Genomic DNA, 23,685 nt, shown 5'->3' on the forward strand with positions numbered 1-23,685 from the left:
CTGTTTACTTATAGGGAGGTGCCCCAAGAATTGATGGGGTTCTCCCCATTTGATCTTCCCTATGCAAGGAAAGTGAGGGGACACCTAGATCTCATTAGAGACTCCTGGGAAGTGGACACTGAGGCAGCGGGCGAGCCATGACGGATGTGGCTCAGACTAACCTCAGGCACAGTCAGTCTAAACAAAAGGCCTGCTAGGACCAACACACGTGTGAATGCTCATTTGAAATGGGGACTTGGCGTTGGTGATAAGCCGTTAGAAAAAATATAAAATGTTACATTCTTGGGCGGGCCCTTTTGCAGTGATAGAAAAGGTGAATGAAGATACGTCTCATGTCACAAGGCCTCATGGTAACACTATCCCACAGCTGGTACGTGTAAAGACTCCAAGCTTATGACAGCAGGGAAACCATGGGAAACATGACCTGTTGTGTAGAGGGGGAAACTGAGGTAGCCAAGGTTGCATGGCAGAGGGTGACACAACCCCTCACTAGTCTGGTTTGCACCCCGGGATGTGACAACCTGCTGGGTGTATCGTCTCTCCCAGGGGTCTGAAGTCATGTGGGCACTCTGGGGGACCTGGGTGAGAAACGGAGGTGCTGAAGTGAGGGGGCCCAGTTTTGGGGGAGTGGCGCCATGGGGCCCACCCTTGCAAATACAGTATAAAGAGGTCACCTGTTAGACAGGCAGTCCAAAGTTAGGAGTAACTCACCCTGTCAGTCGGTGATACTGGGGCCTTAGATGGCAGCAGGGGTTAGGACTGGTAAAGGGGCAGCTATTCTCTAACATGGGCATGAGATGGCAGGATGGCAGCAGGGAAGGTCTCCATGATTTCATCATTAGATCCTGCTCCTTTCCTGAATAGAACCCAGGAGTCCTGAGGCCCACATCTCCCTGCTCTGACCCATTAGACCCCACTCCCTTTCCAGAGCCAAGGATAGAACCCAGGAGTCCTGGCTCCCAGCCCCACCCTCTAACAACTAGATCCCACACCCCTCCCAGAGCCAGGGAGAGAACCCAGGAGTCCAGGTTCTCCATCTCCTGGGAATGGCATAGGGGGTGAGGGACAAGGCTTGCAGCAGTGGAGCAGGAGGTGAGGAAGCAGGACTGGCATGGGGATGTGGCAACACTCACCCTATCACATGCACTGTGGGGATCTAGGGTGCAGGCTGTGAGGAGTGGGGGTTAGGAGCTCCCCTTAGGGGTGTTGTGGGGCAGGCATAGGGAGTATGAGGGACTGCAGTCTGGAGGGTGGGGGGTGATACAGTCTGCAGAGGGGTGATCCCAGGGGAGCTGGCATCTCCAGGGAGGAAGGAGACAGACACACAGACAGAGATGTGAGGCCAAGGACTGCTCTGAAGCTTTATTGGTGTTGATCATATGGCAGAGAAAGTGCATCTGCTGGACTGGGAAAGGGGGCATTTTTTTAGAGGAAACCCAGGGCCCACATACCAGGGGCATGGGCACCCTGGAAATGAGATACAGAAAGAGAGGGAGAAGAGATCACAGGCCAAACCCAGTGCCCAGATACTCAGGGAATGGGCACCTTGAAATGAGATAGTGAAATAGAAGGAGAGGTATGTGAGAGGCATGGACAGCTGGGCTGACAGATGGATGGGCTGACGGATGAATGGGTTGACAGACAGATAGATGGATGGGTTGATGGACAGATGGATGGGTGGATGGATGGATGGATGGATGGGTTGACAGACAGATGGGTTCATGGATGGATGGGTTGGACAGATGGGTTGACAGATGGATGGGTTGACGGACAGATGGGTTCATGGATGGACAGATGGATGGATGGGTTGAAGGATGGATGAACAGATGGGTTGACAGATGTATGGGTTGACAGATGTATGGGTTCATGGATGGATGGATGGGTGGATGACGATGGATGGATGGGTTGGTTGTTGATTAATTGCATTGCAACTTACAATCTCCTCCCACCTTCACGCCCTACCCATGGGCTATCTTCGGGGCTTTCGTGGCTGGGTTTTTCACTGCTGTTAGGCAGGAGTTCTTGTTGACGTCCTTCTCCTTGCAGCTCTGGCAGCCCTGGTCATCGCATTGGTACAAGGGCACTTTACAGAGCGTTTGCCATGAGTTCCATACAATCTGCTTCCCCAGACTTCTGTCTTTTTTGAAAACCTCCTTGAAGGCCAAGGCACGGTGGTCACTGTCTATGGCACTGAAGATCCCATCCATGAGGTCCTGGATGCGGTGGTCGTCCTTCAAGCTGAGGCATGTGCCCAGGCAGGGGGAGTAATAGGTGAAGAAGACGAAGCAGCGGTTCCAGCCGCACGGGTTGTTCAGAAACGACCTGGGGTAGCGGTTGTTGCCATATGATTCTTCAAAGGCGCGGGTCTCCTGGCACTTGGTCTGGTCCCGGGACTTGTCCAGGAGGCGGGAGACGGGGCTCACCCCGTTTTGGTCCAAGTGGAACATCAGCCACTCAGAGTGCAGGTATTGTGTGCCACTTTCGGCATGTTTGTTAGGTTTGGCGGCGGCGACGACGTGATCCCCCTCGTACAGAAGATCTGTCTCCAGTTTAGATTTCATTGCCTGGAGCTCGGACACGGGCAGGTGCTCGTTCAGCTCGCTCGGGCTGATGCCGTTGCACATGGACTGCGGCAAGGAGATGGCCACTGCATACTGATCAGTGGGGGCGGGAGCGGTGACAGGGCGATACCTGGGGGAGGAGGGGCAGGGCAAGAGGGAGCCCAGGGAAAATCACACACTGACCACAGGGTTAATGAGCATGAACTGTGCAAACACCTGCACAGCCCACAAACATTCATCCTCCCCCTCCACCTCCAGAAACACACCTCCCGTCTTAGGGCCCCATGTCCCTCCTGCCCTCCCGAATCACCCCTCCCAGCTCTGGGCCCCATCTCCCCCAGTACCCCCAGAATCATCCCTCCCATTTTGGGGCCCCATGTCCCTCCTGCCCTCCCGAATCACCACTCCCAGCTCAGGGCTCCATCTCCCCCTGCACGCCCAGAATCACCGGGTGCTGAGGCAGTGGCTCTAGGTAACCCTGTGATGCCAGCAGACACAAGGGGTCCCTGCTGCTCCCTTTGTGGCTAGGGGAGTGGGGCAGGCCCAACACACACACAGCCCAGGCCGGTCACTCACTGGTGGACGTGATCCACGATGGCTTTGAGCGCGACCTGGTCGATGCTCCTGGCGGTCTCTGGCCCGAAGCAGAGGAGAAGGGGCAGTAGCAGGAGTCCAGCCCTGGGCATCCGTCCTGGCATCTGCACAGGACCCCACAGTGTCAGCGCCCCTGAGCCAGGGCACAAACCCACAGCCCCCCGACCCACATCCCCTAGCCCCTGCTGTGCTACCAACAGGAGATGGGGCAGAGAAGAATCCCCTGGAGCTTGATGGGGTGGGGAGGTAGGTGAATGGCAGAGGGGACCCACATGGGATTACTTGGGGCAGGGGACAGGTGGGCAGAGGGGTCACCCCTGGGGCTCCATGGGCCAGGACGTGGGGGGACAAGGGGACTCACAAGGGTTTCCATGGGGCACGAGGAGGCAGGGAGGACTCACCAGGGTTTCCATGGGGCAGGACCAGGGGGTGCCGTCACTCACTGACAGATGCTCACACCAGATGCCCAGTGATGGGCTTTCAACTGAGTCCCTCCCAGCTCCTCTTTATACTGTTCGCCTGGCCCCTCCCCTGCCCCACTGATCTCTGTGGGGCGGGGGGTGGAGTAGGAGGGGGACTGGGTGAGGCAGCCTCCAATTCCCCGGGATGCCAACAGCAGCTGCTGGGCTGGGCCAGAGGGGGGCGCTCTGGGGCCAGGGTGTCTGTGGTTTCCTGCAGAGCTTGGCTCCTGCCCTGAACACAGACTCAGTTCCCGAGCTGGCCTGGCTGCGCTGCAGGGGGCCCTGGGGAGAGACAGGACACTGGGGCTAACGGCCCAGGCTTGGCATCATGGAGGCTACAGGCCTGGCCCTGTGGAACCGTGCAGGGCCTTGGGGCCCAGCCCACTAAGGGGGGTGAGAGGGCTGGGCTGGTGGAGCGAGGAGCTGCGGGGGACTGCAGCTGAGGTGAATAGACTCTCAGGGGAACAGGGGAGGGCTGGGGCCAGCAGCCAACCAGCCCCAGGCCCAGCCCAGCCCAGCCCAGACCATCTGCCCCTTGGCCAGAGTTCCCCATCACACTAGGCGCTGCCCAGAAACAGCGTCACTGAGATCGGGGCCCTGTTGCTCCGGATGCTGCCCAGGCACAAAGTGAGAGACAATCTCTGGCCTGAGGAGCGCACCCTGACTAGTGCGGTTAGGGGGTTAAGTGGGTGTTATCTGGCCGAGATTTTCAAGGAAGCTGAATCAGCTGAATCCAAACTGCGAGGGGCCCAGTTTGCCCTGGAGTTTGGGGAAGTGAGAGCAGAGGAAGGTGCCGACCCTGCTCGCCGGCTGTGTGGATTTTGTTGACTGGGGCTGGGTTAGACTGAACAACATGTCAGCGCTTTAGCCAGGCAGCACCAATGGGACCTTTCACCTACGGTTCCTGGGTGCAGCGTGTGGCCTGGGTGGCATGTGGTGGAGAAAGCTGAGGGCACTTCCTGGGCAGGGGTGCTGGGAGCAGGATTTGGGAATCATCTGAGTGCACTGTTGGAACCAGGGTGGGTCTAATGCCTCGGCCCTATTCACCTGTGTCCAGTGGAGAGGTGGGGGGCAGGAGGACTCAGCAGGGTTTCCATGGGGCAAGAGTAGGGGGGCGGGGTCGCGGTGGAAGATTGTCTCAAACACACAGGCCACATCGTTGTTGCTGCCCTGGGAGGCACCACTGGCCGTCTCCATGACGTGAAAGAGCCTCTTCTCCTGCAGCCATGTCCCCACGCAGGGTGAATTGAGGGTGCAGATCAGGCACCTGCTCTGGCTGCGGGTCCCAGCCAGGAGCCTCCCCTCTGGACACCGGGGAACAGGCAACACTGGGACTGCTGGGCTGGGATCAGTGGGGCTGGGAGGCCGCCCCTGTCCCCTCAGCCAGACTCCACAGTCGCTCTCCGCATCTTTTCCAGCCAGCCAGGGATGCCCAGGGCCGGTGCAACCATTTAGGCAACCTAGGCAGTCGCCTAGGGTGCTAGGATTTGGGGGGCGCCATTTTCTTCCAAAGTGACCATGGTGGCCGGATCTTTGGCTGCCCCGGTCGCCGCCGGCATTTAGGCGGAGGGAGCTGGGGCAGTGGAGCGCGGGGAGGGCCGCCTGCAGCAAGGGGGGGGTGCGGCACACAGGGGAACTCCCCGCCCCAACTCACCCCTGCCCCGCCTCCTCCCCGAGCACGCCGTGGCTGCTTCACTTCTCCCACCTCCCAGGCTTGCGGCGCCAATCAGCTTAGGCACCGCAAGCCTGGGAGGCGGAAGAAGTGAAGCAGCGACAGCGTGCTGGGGAGGAGGCAGGGCAGGGGTGAGCTGGGGCGGAGGGGTTGCCTCAAGGTGGGGGGTGGGGAGCTGCCGCGGGGGGGGCGCCTCAGAGTGGAGGGGGGGAGCTGCCATGGGGGAGGGCGCCACAGGGCGGAGGCTCAGGGACGGGGGGTGGGGGGCGCAAGGTGGAAATTTCGTCTAGGGCGTAAAACATCCTTCCACCGGCCCTGGGAATGCCTGCAACTGGCATGGGGCTGGCTGGAGAATGGCCCTTTGACCTGGCACTGCCAGGGGCCAGAGCACAGTGAGGGCAGAGACATGGGCCACCAGCGAGCTCTGGGCCAGCTGCATCCCTGCCCCTCCCGCAGCCCCGTCACCCCTGGGAGAAGGGCTGGTGGCTAGAAGCAGGGGGACCATTTCCTGCCCCTCCCCAGTCAACAGCGCCCTGAGGAATGGTTGTGGGGCATCTGTCACAGGGCCCAGCCAGCACCCTCCCCAGCCATCCAGCAGGACTGCTGTGAGAGGATCTAAGTCTCTGTGCGTTGCACTCCAGGGATGCTGCAAACTTCTGGAGCCTGACGGGAGGGCAGCCACTGCCCCAGCTTCAGAGTCCAGACACCCCAGCCCTTCCCCCCAGCACCTCCCTCTCGGTGTGGGAACCCAGCCATCTGCCCAGCCCCTGGGCACAGCATGCACCCCTCTCCAAACTGGCCCCCCAGCATGAAGCTTGGAAGGACTTTTCAGCTTGGAAAAGAGGAGACTAAGGGGGGGATATGATAGAGGTATATAAAATCATGAGTGATGTGGAGAAAGTAGATAAGGAAAAGTTATTTACTTATTCCCATAATACAAGAACTAGGGGTCATCAAATGAAATTAATAGCAGCAGGTTTAAAACAAATACAAAGAAGTTCTTCTTCACACAACGCACAATCAACCTGTGGAACTCCTTACCTGAGGAGCTTGTGAAGGCTAGGACTATAACAGGGTTTAAAAGAGAACTGGATAAATTCATGGAGGTTAAGTCCATTAATGGCTATTAGCCAGGATGGGTAAGGAATGGTGTCCCTAGACTCTGTCTGTCAGAGGGTGGAGATGGATGGCAGGAGAGAGATCACTTGATCATTACCTGTTAGGTTCACTCCCTCTGGGGCACCTGGCATTGGCCACTGTCGGTAGACAGGATACTGAGCTAGATGGACCTTTGGTCTGACCCAGTACGGCCGTTCTTATGTTCTTATGTAAGGTGCTGTTTCCAGTTTAATGCCCTGAGGGTGTGCAGCCGGTGTGAAGCAGACAACACACGGGCACATGGTGCCCACTCCGACCTCCTTATATTTGGTCATGGAAAGCCCAGAGAAGTGTAGATCGTACAGTGCCATCAAACATACCAGGACCCTGGTGTCTCCCCATTGACTGGAAGGGAGTGGGGCTGGTTCACACCAGCTGGGATCTGGAGCGGGGCCATTGACTCTGGCCTTGCTTTTGGCCCATGGACTCTCCCTAGTGAGGTCATGTCGGTGGGTCACATGTTGTTTGGGCCCCGAACCCCAGGGTCCATTTGTCTCTCTCTCAGCAGGTTATTTTGGGTGCGAGTCCTTCAGGGAAATAATTCTCAAGTTTTCCTGCTCCCCTGAGTGGTGGGGCTGGGGGAGAACCGAACACACAGGGGAATCGCCCTGAAGTTTTTCCTTTCTCTGGACTAACTTCTGCTCTGATTTACTGATCTGCTGTGTATAGCTGAGCGTGTCCCAAACGCAGCTGCGTCCAGGGGGCAGATACAGGGTCCCTGCGCAGGGCAGGGGGAGTGAAGCACAAAGCACAGGCAATAGTTAATGGGTGTGAGGTTCGGGCACCCGAGGGCAGCTCAGTGGGTGAGGCAGCTGCCTCTGAACCCTCCCACCCGGAACACAGAGGAAGCGGAGAGTTACAGCGGCTCACTGCACTATCCAGCGATGCCGTAGCCGTGTCAGTCCTGGGGTACTAGAGAGACGAGGTGGGGGAGGTAAGAGATTTTATGGGACCAGCCTCTGCTGGTGAGAGAGATACACTTTGGAGTTCACACGTCACTCGTCTTTGGGTCTGACCTGTGCAGCTTGACACTTGTCTCTCTCACCAGCAGGAGCTGGGTCAATAAGAGATGTTACCTCACCCACCTGGCCTCTCTGATTGAGCTCCTCCTCAACTTTAAGCCCTTTACACAGGGAGGGTAAATAGCTTCTTCATATGAGGAAACTGAGGCACAGCCTTGCCCAAGGTCAGCGGCAGGATTAGAACAGAAGTTGCCAGGCTCCTAGTCTAGCACCATCTCCACTAACCCACTCAAGAGGTCACAGCCTCACTCCACAGTGCAGCAATTCCCCAACAGTGCATAATAGTTACATGGCAAAGAAGTTGGAGACCCACTGGGGTCGGCTGTGCCACTAGGCGGATGCAGGGGCTCCTTGCCGTGGGGACTGTCAGTAGTGAAGTGGGAGAGGAGGGCGGCGGGTAAGTGAACGTAGAGTGATGGTCTCATGTGCCCAAAGGTGAAGGACTGCAAAGGGTGGAAGGAGCTGTCATGTTCCGTATCTGTGGTTGTCTTTCTGTGGCGCAGGCGAAGGGTTTGAGTGCAGAGAGCTGCTGGTCAGTGCCAGGTGAGGACCGTGGTGCAGGCTCATTCAGGCATCGCTCCAAGAGAGCAGAGTTTCGGTGGCGTGGGCGCTTAGCTTCACTCCATGCTGCCTGGCGCTCACCAGTTTGAGTTTTGCTGAATTTGATGTCCTGGAAGGGCATGAGGTGTCACTGGGCAACCTTAACTCTGCATTAACAAAGCTTTTTGCTATTTAATTTCCCAGCTTTTGGAACAGAAAGAGAACAGAAGCCATTACTAGCCCCTTCCGCACGCTGCCACTGGAGATGGACGTGAGCAATGTTTTCTCAGTGAGTTACCCAAGTATTCACTTGTCAGCAGCGTATTGGCACCCAGGAATCCTGGATGGGAGGGGAGGGGAGTGTGGCTTATTGGTTAGAAACCTGAGACTCCAACCTGGGTCAGTCACTCTGAAAACAGTGTCGGGCTGGAGCAGATCAAAGTGGATTTTCTCATTTTAGAGCCCTGGGTCCTGGGCTGCTTCTCCTCTCGCTCATTTTTAGCCATTTTCCAACATCACATTTTTGCCATCAAATTAAAATTTGGCACCTTCAAACTGAGGCACCAAATTTACCATCATCACTTTAAAGTACTTTACCTTGTATGTGAACGATGCTATAGGCAAATGTGGACCATGTCTGTGATGGGATCTTGCTGCTAGAGGAGTATGAAGAAAAATGACATAATGCACCCCCACACACACACACACACACCTGTTTTTCAACAATTTATCATAAACTTTCTAGATCCTCAAATTGTACAATCAACTCACCAGACAGTCCATCATGAGCCAAAAATGACAACCTAGGTTTTGTTTTATTAAAACTCCCTCAGAAACACGAGATATTCAATCATCCTTGCCACTGTCCAAACACAAACGTGTTGCACACAACCCTAGCTCTGGTGTCACAGCCGCTGCACCTAATCCAGACAGATTCCAGCCCCTGGTTACGTTTTGATTTTTTGACACTTGTTCAGGGCACTGACCAGACACCGGCCCGTCCGCTGCAGAGGGTGGGAAGAATGATTCTGGGGGCTATGCAGGGGCTTGGGTTCTAGGACGCCTGGGTTCTAGCCTTAGCTCTGCCGCTGTCTTTGGCAGGTCTCCTCCTGTCTGGGTGCCTCAGTTTGCCCCTCTCTAAGCTGGATCTATGACATTTGTGAGCTTCATAAGGGTGTTAACAGCCAGGCCAAATCTGAAAGCAGCCATGGAAATGACACCCCACCAGTGTGTGCACAGAGCCAGGGCCCACAGGCAACTGACGCGATGGGGAACTGGGAAGCAACTGGGAAGCGTGATGCAGCTCGTGTAGACAGACCCATGCTAGTGCCTGTAAACAGCAGGGCAGCTGCAGTTGTGCGGTGGGTGCTCGGCTGTGGTCAGACATCCCCTATCACCTGACCCATCCCTTTCCCGTGCCGATCCCCCCCTGCCATCTCCCCTACCCCAAGATAAGACTTTTCTGGTTTGTCTCAGGTGTTTGGTTTCTAACAAGGGTTTTAGGTGAGAATTTGCTGCTCACAGTGATGGGGCCTCCCCACCCCCAGGCCCAGGCCCAGCCCCACTGACACAGAGTCACCGAGATCGGGGTCCCGTTGCGCCGAGCGCTGTCCAGACACAGGGTGAGAGACAATCTCTGGGCTGAGGAGCGCACCCTGACTAGTGCTGTTAGGGGGTTAAGTGGGTGTCATAGGGCCCAGATTTCTGAGGAAGCTGAATCAGCTGAATCCGAACAGTGAGGGGCCCAGTTTACCCTGGAGTTTGGGGAAGTGAGAACAGAGGAAGGTGCCGACCCCGCTTGCTGGCTGTATGGATTTTGCTGACTGGGGCTGGGTTAGAGTGAACAACATGTCAGCGCTTTAGCCAGGCAGCACCAATGGGACCTTTCACCCTGTGGTTCCTGGGTGCAGAGTGTGGCCTGGGTAGCGTGTGGTGGAGAAAGCTGAGGGCACTTCCTGGGCAGGGAAGGATTTGGGAATTATCTGAGTGCACAGTTGGAACCAGGGTGGGGCTAATGCCTTGGTCCTAATTCACCTGTGTCCAGTGGAGGGTTGGGGGGCAGGGGGATTCAGCAGAGTTTCCATGGGACAGGAGTAGGGTGGGGGTGTTGTGGTGGAAGATTGTCTCAAACATGCAGGCCGCATCATTGTTCCTGCCCCTGGAGCTCCTAGTTGAGCATTTTGCGTTCCAATACACATCTTCCCCCCAGGTTAGCCTTTTGAAGCCCTCCCCCACCCACGTCATGAGGTTTTCTGTTAATTGAAACACAACAATGTTAGCAACAAGACAAACAACACAAAACATAGATCCATGGTATTCTGGGTTATTCTTCCACTGGCGCCAGCTTGCTTGTAGAGTGTCTGAAAAACAAACTAAACAATTTCCACCCCCCTGGTAGGGACAGATTATTGCTTAATAATAATACCACTTCCTTTTATAAATCTCTTTGCTAATTGCAGGAAAAACAGAAGAATTACCTCCAGGCTGTCCTTATTTTGTTCTATAGTTGGGCTAGTGAATTACCCCACTCACTGGTCATTTATGAAATTCATGAGGTGGTGTACCTCAGTTTCCCCTCTTGTACAACAGATCAGGTTTGCAATAGTTTCTCTGCTGTACCAAGCTTTACGTTTATTTTTAGTTAATAGCTGAGAGACAGCTTCAGATTCCAGCACTGTACACACACACACACACCTTAGGGTTAACCTGTCCCCCTTATTTTCAGGCTTCACTTTTTTTTTTTAACCTCCACAGGCTTAAAATTAAATAAGGTGATTACAAGCTGTACTATCACAACTTTTAAAAATAATATATGTGTGTTTTTACATTTGAAAAAGATGCCAAGTTTACTCAATTTCCATAACTAAATAATTATCATGTCTGCAACATAAAGATTTTAGTCTAAAGGCCATGCCTAGTAAGAAACCCCCGTGTCAGTTGTAGAGAAATAACAATATAACCATTTACAATAAAAATAAAATGTATTTAACATGTACTTTTTTACTGTTTTAAAATAAAAGTTTAAAGGAGAGAAATTATATAGTAACAGGTCCCGCCTCCTTTTTTTTCCTAGAAGAAAATTATGCATTGGCCTGCTAAACCCAGGGTTGTGAGTTCAATTCTTGAGGGGGCCACTTAGGGATCTGGGGCAAATTCAGTACTTAGTCCTGCTAGTGAAGGCAGGGGGCTGGACTCAATGACCTTTCGGGGTCCCTTCCAGTTCTATGAGATAGGTATATCTCCATATATGATATGAAATAGACTCATAGACTCTAAGGTCAGAAGGGACCATTATGATCATCTAGTCTGACCTCCCGCATGATGCGGACCACAAAAGCTGACCCACCCACTCTTGGAAGAATTCTCTCCCTTGACTCAGATGTTGAAGTCTCCAAATCATTATTTAAAGACTTCAAGTCGCTGAGAATCCTCCAGCAAGCGACCCCTGCCCCATGCTGCGGAGGAAGGTGAAAAACCTCCAGGGCCTCTGCCAATCTACCCTGGAGGAAAATTCCTTCCCGACCCCAAATATGGCGATCAGCTGAACCCCGAGCATGCGGGCAAGATTCTCTAGCCAGACCTTCTGGAAAAGTTCTCTGTAGTAACTTTTAATATCCCATCATTGATCATTGTTATTGACCTATTGACTAAAATCACTGTATCCCATCAAATCACCCCCTCCATAAACTTATCAAGCTTAATCTTAAAGCCAGAGAGGTCTTTCGCCCCCACTGTTTCCCTCGTAAGGCTGTTCAAAACTTCACCCCTCTGATGGTTAGAAACCTTTGTCTAATTTCAAGCATAAACTTCCCGATGGCCAGTTTATATCCATTCATTCTAGTGTCCACATTAGTACTGAGCTGAAGTAATTCCTCTCCCTCTCTGGTATTTATCCCTCTGATATATTTAAAGAGAGCAAACATATCCCCCCTCAGCCTTCTCTTGGTTAAGGTAAACAAACCGAGCTCCTCGAGTCTCTTTTCATACGACAAATTTTCCATTCCTCGGATCATCCTAGTGGCCCTTCTCTGTACCCGTTCCAGTTTGATTTCATCCTTTTTAAACATGGGAGACCAGAACTGCACACAGTACTCCAAATGAGGTCTCACCAGTGCCTTGTATAACGGAACCAGCACCTCCTTATCCCTACTAGAAATACCTCGCCTAATGCATCCCAAGACCGCATTAGCTTTTTTCACGGCCACGTCACATTGCCGACTCATAGTCATCCTGCGATCAACCAGGACTCGGAGGTCCTTCTCCTCTTCCGTTACTTCCAACCGATGCGTCCCCAGCTTATAACTAAAATTCTTGTTATTTATCCTTAAATGCATAACCTTACACTTCTCACTATTAAATTTCATTCTGTTACTATTACTCCAAATGGAAGCTCCTCCTTACTTAGGGAGAGATATCGGTGGACTTCTGAAAAATTAGCCCTAAATTATTTTCTAACTGTTGTATGAAAGAGGATGAGCCATTTAAATGCAGGGTGGGGGTGGGGAAGATGGTTGATTAAAGATGGCAAGGCCCTGGCCAACACCAGCAGTCAAACTGCTCAAGGAAAGGTGTTATTCAGGTGACGTTGTGGGACCTGAAGAAACAAACATATCGTTGATACAAACCGTGTTTGAGATGGGTCATGGGAGTGGGGAAACAGGGATAGCTGCTGCCAACTGTGACCACAAGAATGATGCGGAGGAGAAACATGAGGCCAGATCACTGAGCCAAGTTTTGCATGAGAGTCTGGACCCCAACCAGGGAACCCAAACGATTCAAGCAAAGGGATGTACGAAGGCGAGGCGCAGGTATGTTATATGTAAGAACGTTCAAGGGGGTTTGGCGGGATCCTGGTCATTGGTGCTCAGTTGGTTAGAACCTTTTGGCTCAAGCCTTCCCAGACACATATTGTTTTGGGGTTTTATTTAAGCTGCAAGCTGAAGGGGTTTCTTGACACACAGTGTAAAATGTTTTTAAAACACATTATGAAAAAGTACAAAGATGCCTTACATGCATTTCTTACTGTAATTTTTTCAGCAGCTAAGCAATGGTTCTTTGGAGGATTTGGACAGCTCGGAAGAGGCAAACGGATTGGGCCCGATATGTTTTTGCCCAGACCCAAAGACAGATGCTCAATGGGATGCCGAAAGAGAGGGAGATGCTTATTCTATAGGCCTATACTATCTAACATTGAGGAAGAAATATGGTATTGAGCCTGTGCAAGTTCATAAAACCATTACACATGCAATTGTACAAGTTGCTGTGCACAGAATCATCAAGTACTGCCTGAGAGGAAAGCAAATTGAGGATTGCCCTGGGTGATGAGATTGAAATTGAGATGCCTCCGATCAGAGGAGTCACAACTGCGTGAACTGGTCTGTAGACGATGTAAACTGCAAAATTAAAGAAATTACAAGCTATGTGTAAGGTGAGTGTTTTAAATATAATCAACACAATGAGGAGTCCGGTGGCACCTTAAAGACTAACAGATTTATTTGGGCATAAGCTTTCGTGGGTAAAAAACCCACTTCTTCAGATGCATGAAGTGAAAATTACAGATACAAGCATAAATATAAATTGGCACATGAAGAGAAGGGAGTTACCTTACAAGTGGAGAACCAATGTTGAAGGCCAATTCAGTCAGTGTGGATGTGGTCCACTCCTAGTAATTGATGAGAAGGTGTCAATGCCAAGAGAGGGAAAATTGCTTTTGTAGTGAGCCAGTCCCTATTCAAGCCCAAATTGATGGTGCTAACTTTGCAAATGAATTGTAGCTCTGCAAACTTTTTTTTTTGCAAACTTAACACCATCAACTAACAAAGAATGGCTGCCTACAAAACTGTTTCACTAAAAAAAAAAAGATTTCAATGAGCTCTCTATGGCTGTTACTTTTGCCTTTTTAATTTTTTTTATTGTAAAACCCATCACATGTGGGGCGAGGTTTAACTGTACCCTGAACTTGAAAAGGTTTCTTTACAATTTACAGGTAGAGTGGTTTTTGTTTGGTTATCTTTTTGTATTCTGGGCAATTTGTTTAAGTATAACTCTAAAAAACAAACTATCACTCTATTTTAAAGACCACCCCCCTCTAACCGTTTAGAAAGCTATAATGTGTCTTTAAGTATTATTTTATTATTATAAAACCACAGGCGCTGACTTTCTTATTTCCCTGGCTGTCCTCGACCTCCGCTCTGCCCCAGGCCCTGCCGCCACTCCACCCCATCCCCCAAGGCCTCACCCCTGCCTGCCTCTTCCTGCTCAGGGGCCTAGGTGATTTAAAAGAGCCTGGGGTCCCCCAGGCCCTTTTAAATCGCCCGATGGGCTGCAAGGCTCCAAAGCACGCGCAGGGTGGTGACCGCTCTGGGCCCCGCGCTTTTGGGGGCCCCACGGACCGGTGCGATTGGCTGGCGCGGTCGGTCGTGGAAGTGATGGATTTGTCACTTCCACCCCTGCCCCCCCTCCAGGACGGCCCTGGGGCCCGGAATTGCTGTCGTTGGGCCTGTTACTAGGCATGTCCTTTCGACTAAAATCTTTATGTCACCGAAATGATAATTATTTAGTTATGAAAATTAAGTAAATGTAGCATCTCTTTAGGTTTGCGTTGTTTAATTTTAAGCATGTGCTTTCACTGCAAAAGATAACAGGTTTTAAAAAACATGCTGCTTCAAGTAGACCTCATTGTATGCTAATTTTTTTTATTGAAACACATATGTAAACTCCCCTCAACTGACAGTTTTGATATTTTAGCCAGTTATTATTTTGGTAGTTTTAAAACTCTTATTTTGAAAAGGATAGGATCGTGTATCTTAAACATTTTTATTTCACTAAACTTCTAGAAAACATTCCTAAAAGAGGCCTTATGTTACAGCTGCCTCAATGCTTGTTTTTTCATGATAAACTTTTAAACTTTTTTTTAAAGCTTTATTTGATATAATTAAACGCTGTATATGTAGCGAAAGAACATCAAAGATTTAAATTGAGGGGAAAAAAGTCAAGAAAAAGGGTGGAGGTTTGGGTGTGGGGAGTGGAGTGGTGTTGGTGATGCTGGTCATTTCTTCAAATAACAAGGGTTTTATATAAATCTAAACTCTAAAAAGCAAAGTGGTATTTTTTTTGAGAGAAGGGTTTATTTTTTCAGGGTCAGTGTTTATCTTACATCTTTAAAGCAGTTAGAAGGGGGTGGCTGGTTCGTGCAGTAAATATAAGGTTTTCCTTTACATTTGAAAAAGTTGCCCATTTCTTTGTAAAAGCTGCTTTCTTGGTGTCATCTAGTATAAAAACCTGCTAATATAGCTTTATTCTTATCATGCAGTTCTTCAAGCCTTTTATTGCAAACGCCGGGGATACGACATTCTCCATTTCCAAAGCCAACAGCTAAAGTCAATTTCCAGTAAATCATAAATTATTAGGGTTGGAAGGGACCTCAGGAGATCATCTAGTCCAACCCCCTGCTCAAAGCAGGATCAATCCCCAACTAAATCCCCAAATGGCCCCTCAAGGATTGAACTCACAACCCTGGGTTTAGCAGGCCAACGCTCAAAACACTGAGCTATCCCTCCCCCCACAATGAAAAATTAGGGTTACCATATTTAAAAAATAAAAAAAGAGGACACTCCACGGGCCCTAGCCCCGCCCCTTTCCCACCCCTGGCCCCGCCCCAATTCCACCCTTTCCCCGCCCCTTCCCCAAAGTCCCCGCCCTAACTCCCCCTTCTCCCTCCCAGCCACGCAAAAAGGGCTGCCCGAGCGCTACCGGCTTGATGGTTTGCCGGGCAGCCTCCAGACCCTGCGCCCCCAGCCGGCACTTCCCCAGCGCAGCTGGAGCCCGGGAGGGGAAGCGCCCAGACGGGGGCGCAGGGTCTAGAGGCTGCCCGGCAAACCATGAAGCCGGTAGCACTCGGGCTTCGGGCAGCCCCTATGCCTCCGGACCCCAGCCCCCAGCCGGGCACTTCTCCTCCCCGGCTCCAGCTGCTCTGCTCCGGCGGCGCAGGGTCCGGAGGCACGGGGGCTGTCCGAAGCTGGTAGCGCTGGCTCGGGCAGCTTGGCTCTTAAACAGAGCCAAAGTCTGAGTCCGGGGAGGAGCAGAGCAGCCGGAGCCGGGGAGGAGAAGTGCCCGGCCGGTGGCTAGGGTCCGGAGGCACGGGGGCTGCCCGAAGCCGGTAGCGCTGGCTCGGGCAGCTTGGCTCTTAAACAGAGCCGAAGTCTGAGTCCGGGAAGGAGCAGAGCAGCCGCGGGAGAGGAAGTGCCTGGCCGGTATTTTTCCCGGACATGTTCAGCTTTTTGGCAATTCCCCCCGGACGGGGGTTTGATTGCCGAAAAGCCGGACATGTCCGGGAAAAAACGGAAGTATGGTAACCCTAGAAAAATGAAATAAGGAAGCTGGATATAACTTTCACAAATGTCCTTCAATGTAATTTCACTGCTGGTGCAAAACTAAATAAAGAAATAGACACGCCTGTTCCCATTAATTAATGTTTTAAAAGTTTGTTTGTCCTTGGTTTACATTTGAAAACATTAGGGAAGTAGAAAGTGTGAGGTGAGGAAAAACAGATTCCTTATCTCTGGTAAAATGTGTTAACTCTTTTCCATAAGCTGTTTTTCATGTTTTGTATCAATTTCCTTTTAAGTTATCCTATGGGAGTTTTGTATAATTTCTTCACAGAAGTTTTCCTAAAAGCAAGCTAGTGTATTTTTTTGAGAGAATTAGAACATCTTTATTTCACTGTTAGCAAAAGAATTAAGAAAAGGGATTTTCTTACACCTTCAAATGGGGAAGGGGCAGGGGGGAGGAGATAGCGCTTGTTTTAAAATCTTGGTATGATATGATTGGTTCAGGAAGAACACATTCTGTGACGTAGCTGTAGGACTGCTTCTGATTGGTCCAGTGTGGTTTGCTCCCAAGGCTCACCTCCCAGGATAGCTATCATTTCACTATAACAGGGCCAGCTCTAGGTTTTTTGCCACCCCAAGCTCCGAGAGCAAAAAAACAAAACAAAAAAAAACCCCAACAAAGCTCCGGGAGCGCCCCTGCAATTGTGCCACCCCAAGCACGTGCTTGGTTTGCTGGTGCCTAGAGCCGGTCCTGCACTATGGGCAGCCATTGGGGTGGGCTGTTTGCTCGCTCTCTCTCTGCCATGTGCTCCCTGGCTTTTCTCCTCTCTGCCATCTGCTCACTAACAAAAAAAGATCTTTCTCTCTCTCAGCCAGCCATGGACTCTGTGTATTTTCTCCTCTCTACCATGTGATCACTAAACTTTCTCTCAACCTAACATAGAAATCTTTATTTTTTTCTTTTTTCCTCTTTCTCTATACTTTTTCTCTCAATTCTTTAAAACCCTTTCCCCTCATTTTCCTTTCTTTATGCAACTGTATTTTTACTCTTTTATTTGATTTCTTTCTCTATTCTTAATTCAAAATACTCTGGTTTATTTTCTTTAAAATCCTCTTTTCTTTCTCTCTTTATTTTTCAAAATAACCCTTATTTTTTCTGTAAAGCACTTTTAAAACTTTTAAAACTCTCTTTGCTCCTCTCTCTCTTGCTGCATTCTATACTTTTATTTCAAAATAACTTTTTTATTTTCTCTTTTTTAAAAATACTTTCTTTTTCTCTAAAGTCTTCTTAAAACCAATTCTGCAGTTTCACGTTGGAGTCTGTTTTTGAAGTTTTTTTGTTGAAGAATTGCCACTTTTAAGTGGTGTGGCTGATGTGGTTAGGTCTGCACATCTACCAGTGGGATAGATGCCATCATGTGCCAGCAATGCCCCTCCGCCATGTACATTGGCCAAACCGGACAGTCCCTACGCAAAAGAATAAATGGACACAAATCGGACATCAGGAATTATAACATTCAAAAACCAGTAGGAGAACACTTCAACCTCCCTGGTCACTCAATAACAGACTTAAAAGTGGCAATTCTTCAGCAACAAAACTTCAAAAACAGACTCAAATGTGAAACTGCAGAACTGGAATTAATTTGCAAACTGGACACCATCAAATTATGCCTCTATAAAGGCTGGGAGTGGATGGATCATTACAAAAACTGATTTTACCATACTAATTTCCCCCTACTGTTACTCACATCTTCTTGTCAACTCTTTGAAATGGGCCACTCTCATTACCACTACAAAAGTGAATTGTCCTCCCTTGGTATCTTACTGTTAATTGAATTGTCTCGTTATACTGACCCCCCACTCGGTAAGGCAACTCCCATCTTTTCATGTACTGTGTATTTATACCTGCTCCTATATTTTCCACTCCATGCATCTGATGAAGTGGGCTCTAGCCCACGAAAGCTTATGCCCAAATATATTTGTTAGTCTCTAAGGTGCCACAAGGACTCCTCGTTGTTTTTGCCATCTGTACAATGCGGATAATAGGACTGCTCTTCCTCACCAAGGGGCTGTGAGGAAAAATAGGTTCGACATTGTGAGGGGCTCATATACTATGGGGATGGGACCACCTAAGTACAACAGGTAGAGTGGGGACTTCTCTGTACCACTGCTATCCCTTCCCTTGGGTTTGGCCTCTTCTTTTCACCCACATCCCTCAAATCTTCCTCTTTTCTGAATGTAAACTTGGCTCAGAGGGCCTCGCTGTATTGCTTCTCAGTCCCCTGCATTCTCTCTTCAACACCCCAGTCCCCCCTCCGCCCCGAAGAGGGATCCTGTTTTGCAGGCTTCTCTAACCACTTCCAGATACTTCACTGAATTACCAGCACTTTCTTCTCTTCATCACTCTGCCTTTGTTTGTAAACAAAATATGGACTCCGGGGGCACAAGCTGGGAGCAGGACCTCTCCTCTGCGAACTCACATTCCACACTCATAGAATCATGGAATCATAGAATATCAGGGTTGGAAGGGACCTCAGGAGGTCATCTAGTCCAACCCCCTGCTCAAAGCAGGACCTAACCCCAACTAAATCATCCCAGCCAGGGCTTTGTCAAGCCTAACCTTAAAAACCTCTAAGGAAGGAGATTCTACCACCTCCATAAGTAACCCATTCCAGTGCTTCACCACCCTCCTAGTGAAAAAGTTTTTCCTAATATCCCATCTAAACTTCCCCAACTGCAACTTGAGACCATTACTCCTTGTTCTGTCATACTGTGCTGTACTAAAGAGCTCCGCCAGGGAGCACACCTCCTGTATGAACCTCAAGGGGGGGGGGCAGGAGCACCCCCTGCTATCCCTAAATGGCGCCCCATGTCCATTGGCAAAGGCTGTGAAAGGAGTGTTATGGGCAGCCTTCTGGGCAATGGGAAGGTGGGGAGGGAGGCACAAGTCTTTCCCCTTCACTTCTTAATTGTGCTGTTGAACGGTCCTTGTAATTTTCCATTAAATAGAATTTGTTCAGATTGCTACAATTCCTTCACTGCGCATTGCCCAGATGTTCAGGCTTTATAGGGTTCTTTGGCATTTGATTAGAGCCGCCTTCCCAGAACAGAAACATATTTCTCCTCCTCTGAATTATCTTAAGGAGCACGGGCTTTAGTGACAGGCACCTGACCCTAGCAGTGCCCTTTACCATCCACCTGTCCACGTCAGCTGATCCCTGCCTGGTTAACAAGCAGGTGAGACTGGCTCAAGCAGAGAAGCTGAATGAAATGAAATCGGCCTGTACGAATCAGCAAGCCAGGGCAGGCCCGTGTTTCGATTTAACTGGCTCTCCTGCCCCCCATTCCACTTCCCCAGCCTCGTCCCATCAGTTCAGGTCACGTTCATGCCCCAATGCATATGGATGTGCGCCCAGCGCTGGAGCCGGAGCGCTTTGTCCTGCAGTTCTTGTGAACTCCGTGTCGTCGTGCACCCAGCTGAGGACGTACAGGGTAGATCTGCCCCGGTCCCCTCTAGCCCTTTCCCACCAAGTGTTGGGTCTCCCCGCTGTTCTGTGAGCTTCTGTCCCATCTCATCCAGCCAGTTGGGGGCTGGCAGGAAACATGCAACCTAGATCAGGGGTCTCAAACTCAAATGACCACGAGGGCCGCATGAGGACTAGTGCATTGGCCCGAGGGCTGCATCACTGACACCCACCCCTTGTTGCCCCTGGCCCTGCCCCCACTCCACCCCTTCCATGAGGCCCCGCCCCTGCCCCACCTCTTCCCTGCCCCCATTCCAACCCCTTCCCCAAAGTCCTCACCCCAACTCTGCCCCCTCTCTGCCCCCAGGCGGTGCAGGAGGGGTGCGGGGTGTGATGGGAGCTCAGGGCAGGGAGTTGAGGTGCAGGAGGTGTGTAGGGTATGGCGGGGGCTCAGGGCAGGGAATTGGGGTGTGGGCTGCAGGAGGGGTGAGGGGTGTAGCAGTGAGTTGGGGTGCGGGAGGGTGTGGGATGTGGCAGGGGCTCCAGACAGGGGGTTAGGGTGCAGGAGGGGTGCGGGGTGTGATGGAGGTTCAGGGCAGGGAGTTGAGGTGCAGGAGGTGTGCAGCAGGGGGCTCAGGGCAGGGAATTGCGGTGTGGGGTGCAGGAGGGGTGCGGAGTGCAGCAGGGGGTTGGGGTGCAGGGTGTGGCAGGGGGCTCAGGACAGGGAGTTGGGGTGCGGGAGAGTGTGGGATGTGACAGGAGGCTCCGGACAGGGGGTTGGGGTGCAGGGTGTGGGCTCCAGCCTGGCGCTGCTTACCTAGAGCGACTCCAGGGTGGCAGCACCTCACTGAAGAGAGAGGCTCAGGACTAGGGCAGAAGGGCAGGGGAAGGGCAGCCTGCCCTGGCCCTAGTGAAGAGGGACACTAGGACCTGCCGGAAGCCGGCAGCCTGCAGAGCGGAGGGGAGTCAATGTGTGCTGCAGGCTCCTGAGTCACCCTGTGCTCCAGGCTCTGGGGCAGTGAGGAGGCAGCAAGTGGGTGCGGGGAGACACTCCGGGGGGGCGCGTGGAGGTGGCAGGTGCCTCAAACATGCGGGCAGGTGCAGGGAGCAGCGCACGGGGAGCTTAACAGGCACAGAAAATAACTTGGGGTCGGGGGTGAGGGGAGTTTGGCGGCGACAGGAAGTAAGGGGAGCTCCACGGGCCACAGGGAAGAGTTCCGCCACGTGTTTGAGAGCCCTGACCTAGAGTCTGCTCCTTGTGCTCGTGATGTGTCTTCCTCCAGTTCACCAGCAGATGGCCAGGTTATTCAACAGCGAGCTCAGTGACTCGCTCGGTCACTATCCGGGTTGACTCAGGATTCACCCCCAGGGCCCAGAATCTGGGGCCAGAACCTGGCCCATTGAGCCCCGCTGCAGTTAGAGGCCTCAGCATGTCTGGGGTGAATAATCTGCAAGAACAAACCAGCTCAGGGCCAGGTTGTAGAGGACAGGGATGAATCTGGGCATCTGACCAGTTCTTAAACGGGCGTGAAGAACTCCCAGTTAGCGCCGGCGTAGCTGAGTGGGAATTTACCTCATATTCCTCTGTGATGCCATGGAGCTGCACTGTTCACACCCGCTGGGCATCTGGCCTGTTGATGCCAATGGAGCAGGGCCGACTTACACCAGCGGGGGATGTGGCCCATTGACAAAAAACACTAAACAAGGGATCCCGGGGTCAAACCCCAGCATAGCCGCTTTAAGTGTTTTTTGTCTAACGGTGGGGAGGGTCAATTAACCATTGGAACAATCCGCCAAGGGTCATGGTGGATTCCCCATCACTGGCAATTTTTGGAATCAAGATTGGATGTTTTGCTACCAGCTCTGCTCTAGGAATTACTGTGGGGATCCAGGACATCTGAGTGGATGATCTCAGTGGACCCTTCTGGCCTTGAGATCTACGAATCTCTGGGTTTCTTTTCACTGCTGAACTAACCCGGGTGATCGGCCCCGGGTCTGAGAGCCCAGGTGTGACCCTCCACACTGCAAAGCCATGTATCAGTTCTGGGTCCCAGTGGTGCTGGCTAGCCCAGGGGAGGTGCTGGGTTTTCACCCGGAGCATCTGCCAGGTCCCAGAACTGTGCTGCTCTCTGAATGCTCTCGCAGTGACCTGGGGGAGAACGTCGCTGGCCTTTCTGCTTTGAGCCTGGCAATCCAGAAAAGTAACCTGCTATGGCTTGGCGTGCACTAGCTCTCTTCCTGCAGCCTCCATTCCAGTCGGCGCCCAGGCATGGAGCCAGCTTTGAGCCATGGCCTGCTCCAGCCATTGGCATTAATGCAGCGCCCACCAGCAGGAGGAGGCAGGCCGGGGAGTGGGACGCAGTGCAGGACATTCCAGCCATGGCCTGTTGCCCAGAGAAGGTGGCAGCATGAATGTTTCTGTCGGGGGGAGAGAGGGGGAAGCACCAGGGTGAATGGACGGAAGAAGAATTCCCAACATGCTGTTGGTCGTGCTGGGCGGCACAGCTGTGAATTGCAGTGTTTAGTGGCCGGCTCTCCAGCTGCCCTCGCTGGGTTTGGGGGACCTGTGGCACGCAGCGGGGGGAGGGGGATGTAGCTGCAGCAACTGGCCAGAGAGGAGCATGTGCCTCTTGGGAGCCCCAGGAAGCCTCTTACCAATGCTGCCTTGTGTCGCTTGTGTCTCTGGTGGGGCACAGGGGTTCCCTTGCCAGGGGGACCGGCCGCTCCCTCCAGAGCAGTGACGGCAGTGCCTCAGCGGGAACCCTCAGGGCCCGGGGGATGCTGGGCCAGTCGGGGCCGGGCTGCATGGGGCAGCCTCAGGCGTGTCGGCCGCTGTGTCTGGCTCACACCTGCGCTCTGCCTTGGCAAAGCGAAGGCGATACACGGAGTCGTGTGCGCCCTCCCCTGCGTGCTCTGTAGCCCCTGTGAGAGCCGGGCGCTGGTGTAGGGGTCACTGGCATTGCAGGGGCATTGTGGCCTCAGCGCTGTGTTCCTTGGGCTACAGAGGTCTGAGTGTCGCTGAGCTGGACGCTCTGCGTGGGCACAAGGCCGCTCCGGACACCCTTCACTCTGGGCTAACGAAATTTACGGACAGTTCATTTCCATGGTTTTCTTACAAATTTCCTTGGTTTTCCCGCTTCCCCAGGTCCCACAGCCCAGCTCTCGCCCACCCTGGCCTCTGCCTCCTCGGCAAGGGTCACCCCGGGCTCAGCAGGTCCTGGCTGCATCTGAGCCCCTTTGCTACCCCAGCACCATCTCCTCATCTCCTGTCTCTGCCTGTCCAGCCCAGCCTGCTCTGCACACCACCCCAGCCTGCGCCTCACCCAGGGCAGGGTCATCTGGGGACCCACAGGTCCAGGAGCTGGGGGAGGATGCAGGTGCAGGGCAGGGACTGATGTGAAGTCAGTGGGGGGCACCTTTTGCGGGGGTCACAAATGAGGGGCATGGAGGTGGGGGTAGGTGGAGCCGAGCTAAAGCCTTCCCCCCAACCCCCACTGCACTGCTCTGATCCCCCTTTCCATCCAGGAGCCCCCTCCCTTGGCCTGGTGCAGCAGTGATGGAGAGGAACTGTGGGGCAAAGGGAAGGGAGTGAGATGGGGGGGTGTCGAGCTGTCTCCACTTCTATTTTCCCAAATCCATCACTGGAGGGGAAAGGGCCCGGCTTCCCCCACTTTGACTCTGCTCCATCAGGGAGCCCCCAGAGCAAAGGGTCCTTTGAGGATGGGCCCTTGTTCATGGAGGGATCGTAGGAAAACAGCACTTTTGGAAACCCAGTTCCTGGGCAAAGCTGCAGCTATGAAACTGTGGGTTTTTTTCAGAATCGTGCTGCTGGCAGTGGTGCTGGAACAATTTGTGTCCTAAGGGCGCTCAGAGCCATTGAAGC

At 52.3% G+C, this 23,685-nt stretch overlaps 2 protein-coding genes across 2 annotated transcripts in view; both read right to left on the reverse strand.

Moving 5' to 3' along the window:
- Window positions 1-1,347: 1,347 nt before the first annotated feature.
- Window positions 1,348-3,638, reverse strand: LOC135976271 (uncharacterized). Its single transcript, XM_065571181.1, has 3 exons — window positions 3,557-3,638; window positions 3,138-3,259; window positions 1,348-2,691 (listed from the first exon to the last, which is right to left on the reverse strand). The coding sequence occupies exons 1-3, from the start codon at window positions 3,566-3,568 to the stop codon at window positions 1,959-1,961; spliced, it is 867 nt and encodes a 288-aa protein (XP_065427253.1). The 5' UTR covers window positions 3,569-3,638; the 3' UTR covers window positions 1,348-1,958.
- LOC135976272 (uncharacterized) overlaps window positions 1,348-23,685 on the reverse strand; it is a 31,718-nt gene continuing 9,380 nt past the window's right edge. Inside the window, exon 4 of the mRNA XM_065571184.1 lies at window positions 1,348-1,949. The gene's annotated coding sequence lies outside the window, so the exon portion shown is untranslated. The remainder of the gene's footprint in view (window positions 1,950-23,685) is intronic.

Source organism: Chrysemys picta, chromosome 17 (genome assembly GCF_011386835.1).
Source record: "Chrysemys picta bellii isolate R12L10 chromosome 17, ASM1138683v2, whole genome shotgun sequence".
NCBI classification, from domain to species: Eukaryota; Metazoa; Chordata; order Testudines; family Emydidae; genus Chrysemys; species Chrysemys picta.

What these genes read in the sequence shown, in the direction of transcription:
- LOC135976271 (XM_065571181.1), bottom strand. An exon ending in ATCGTGGATCACGTCCACCA is followed by an intron (nt 2,692 to 3,137) that starts GTGAGTGACCGG and finishes CTCCTCCCCCAG; the next exon opens with GTATCGCCCTGTCACCGCTC.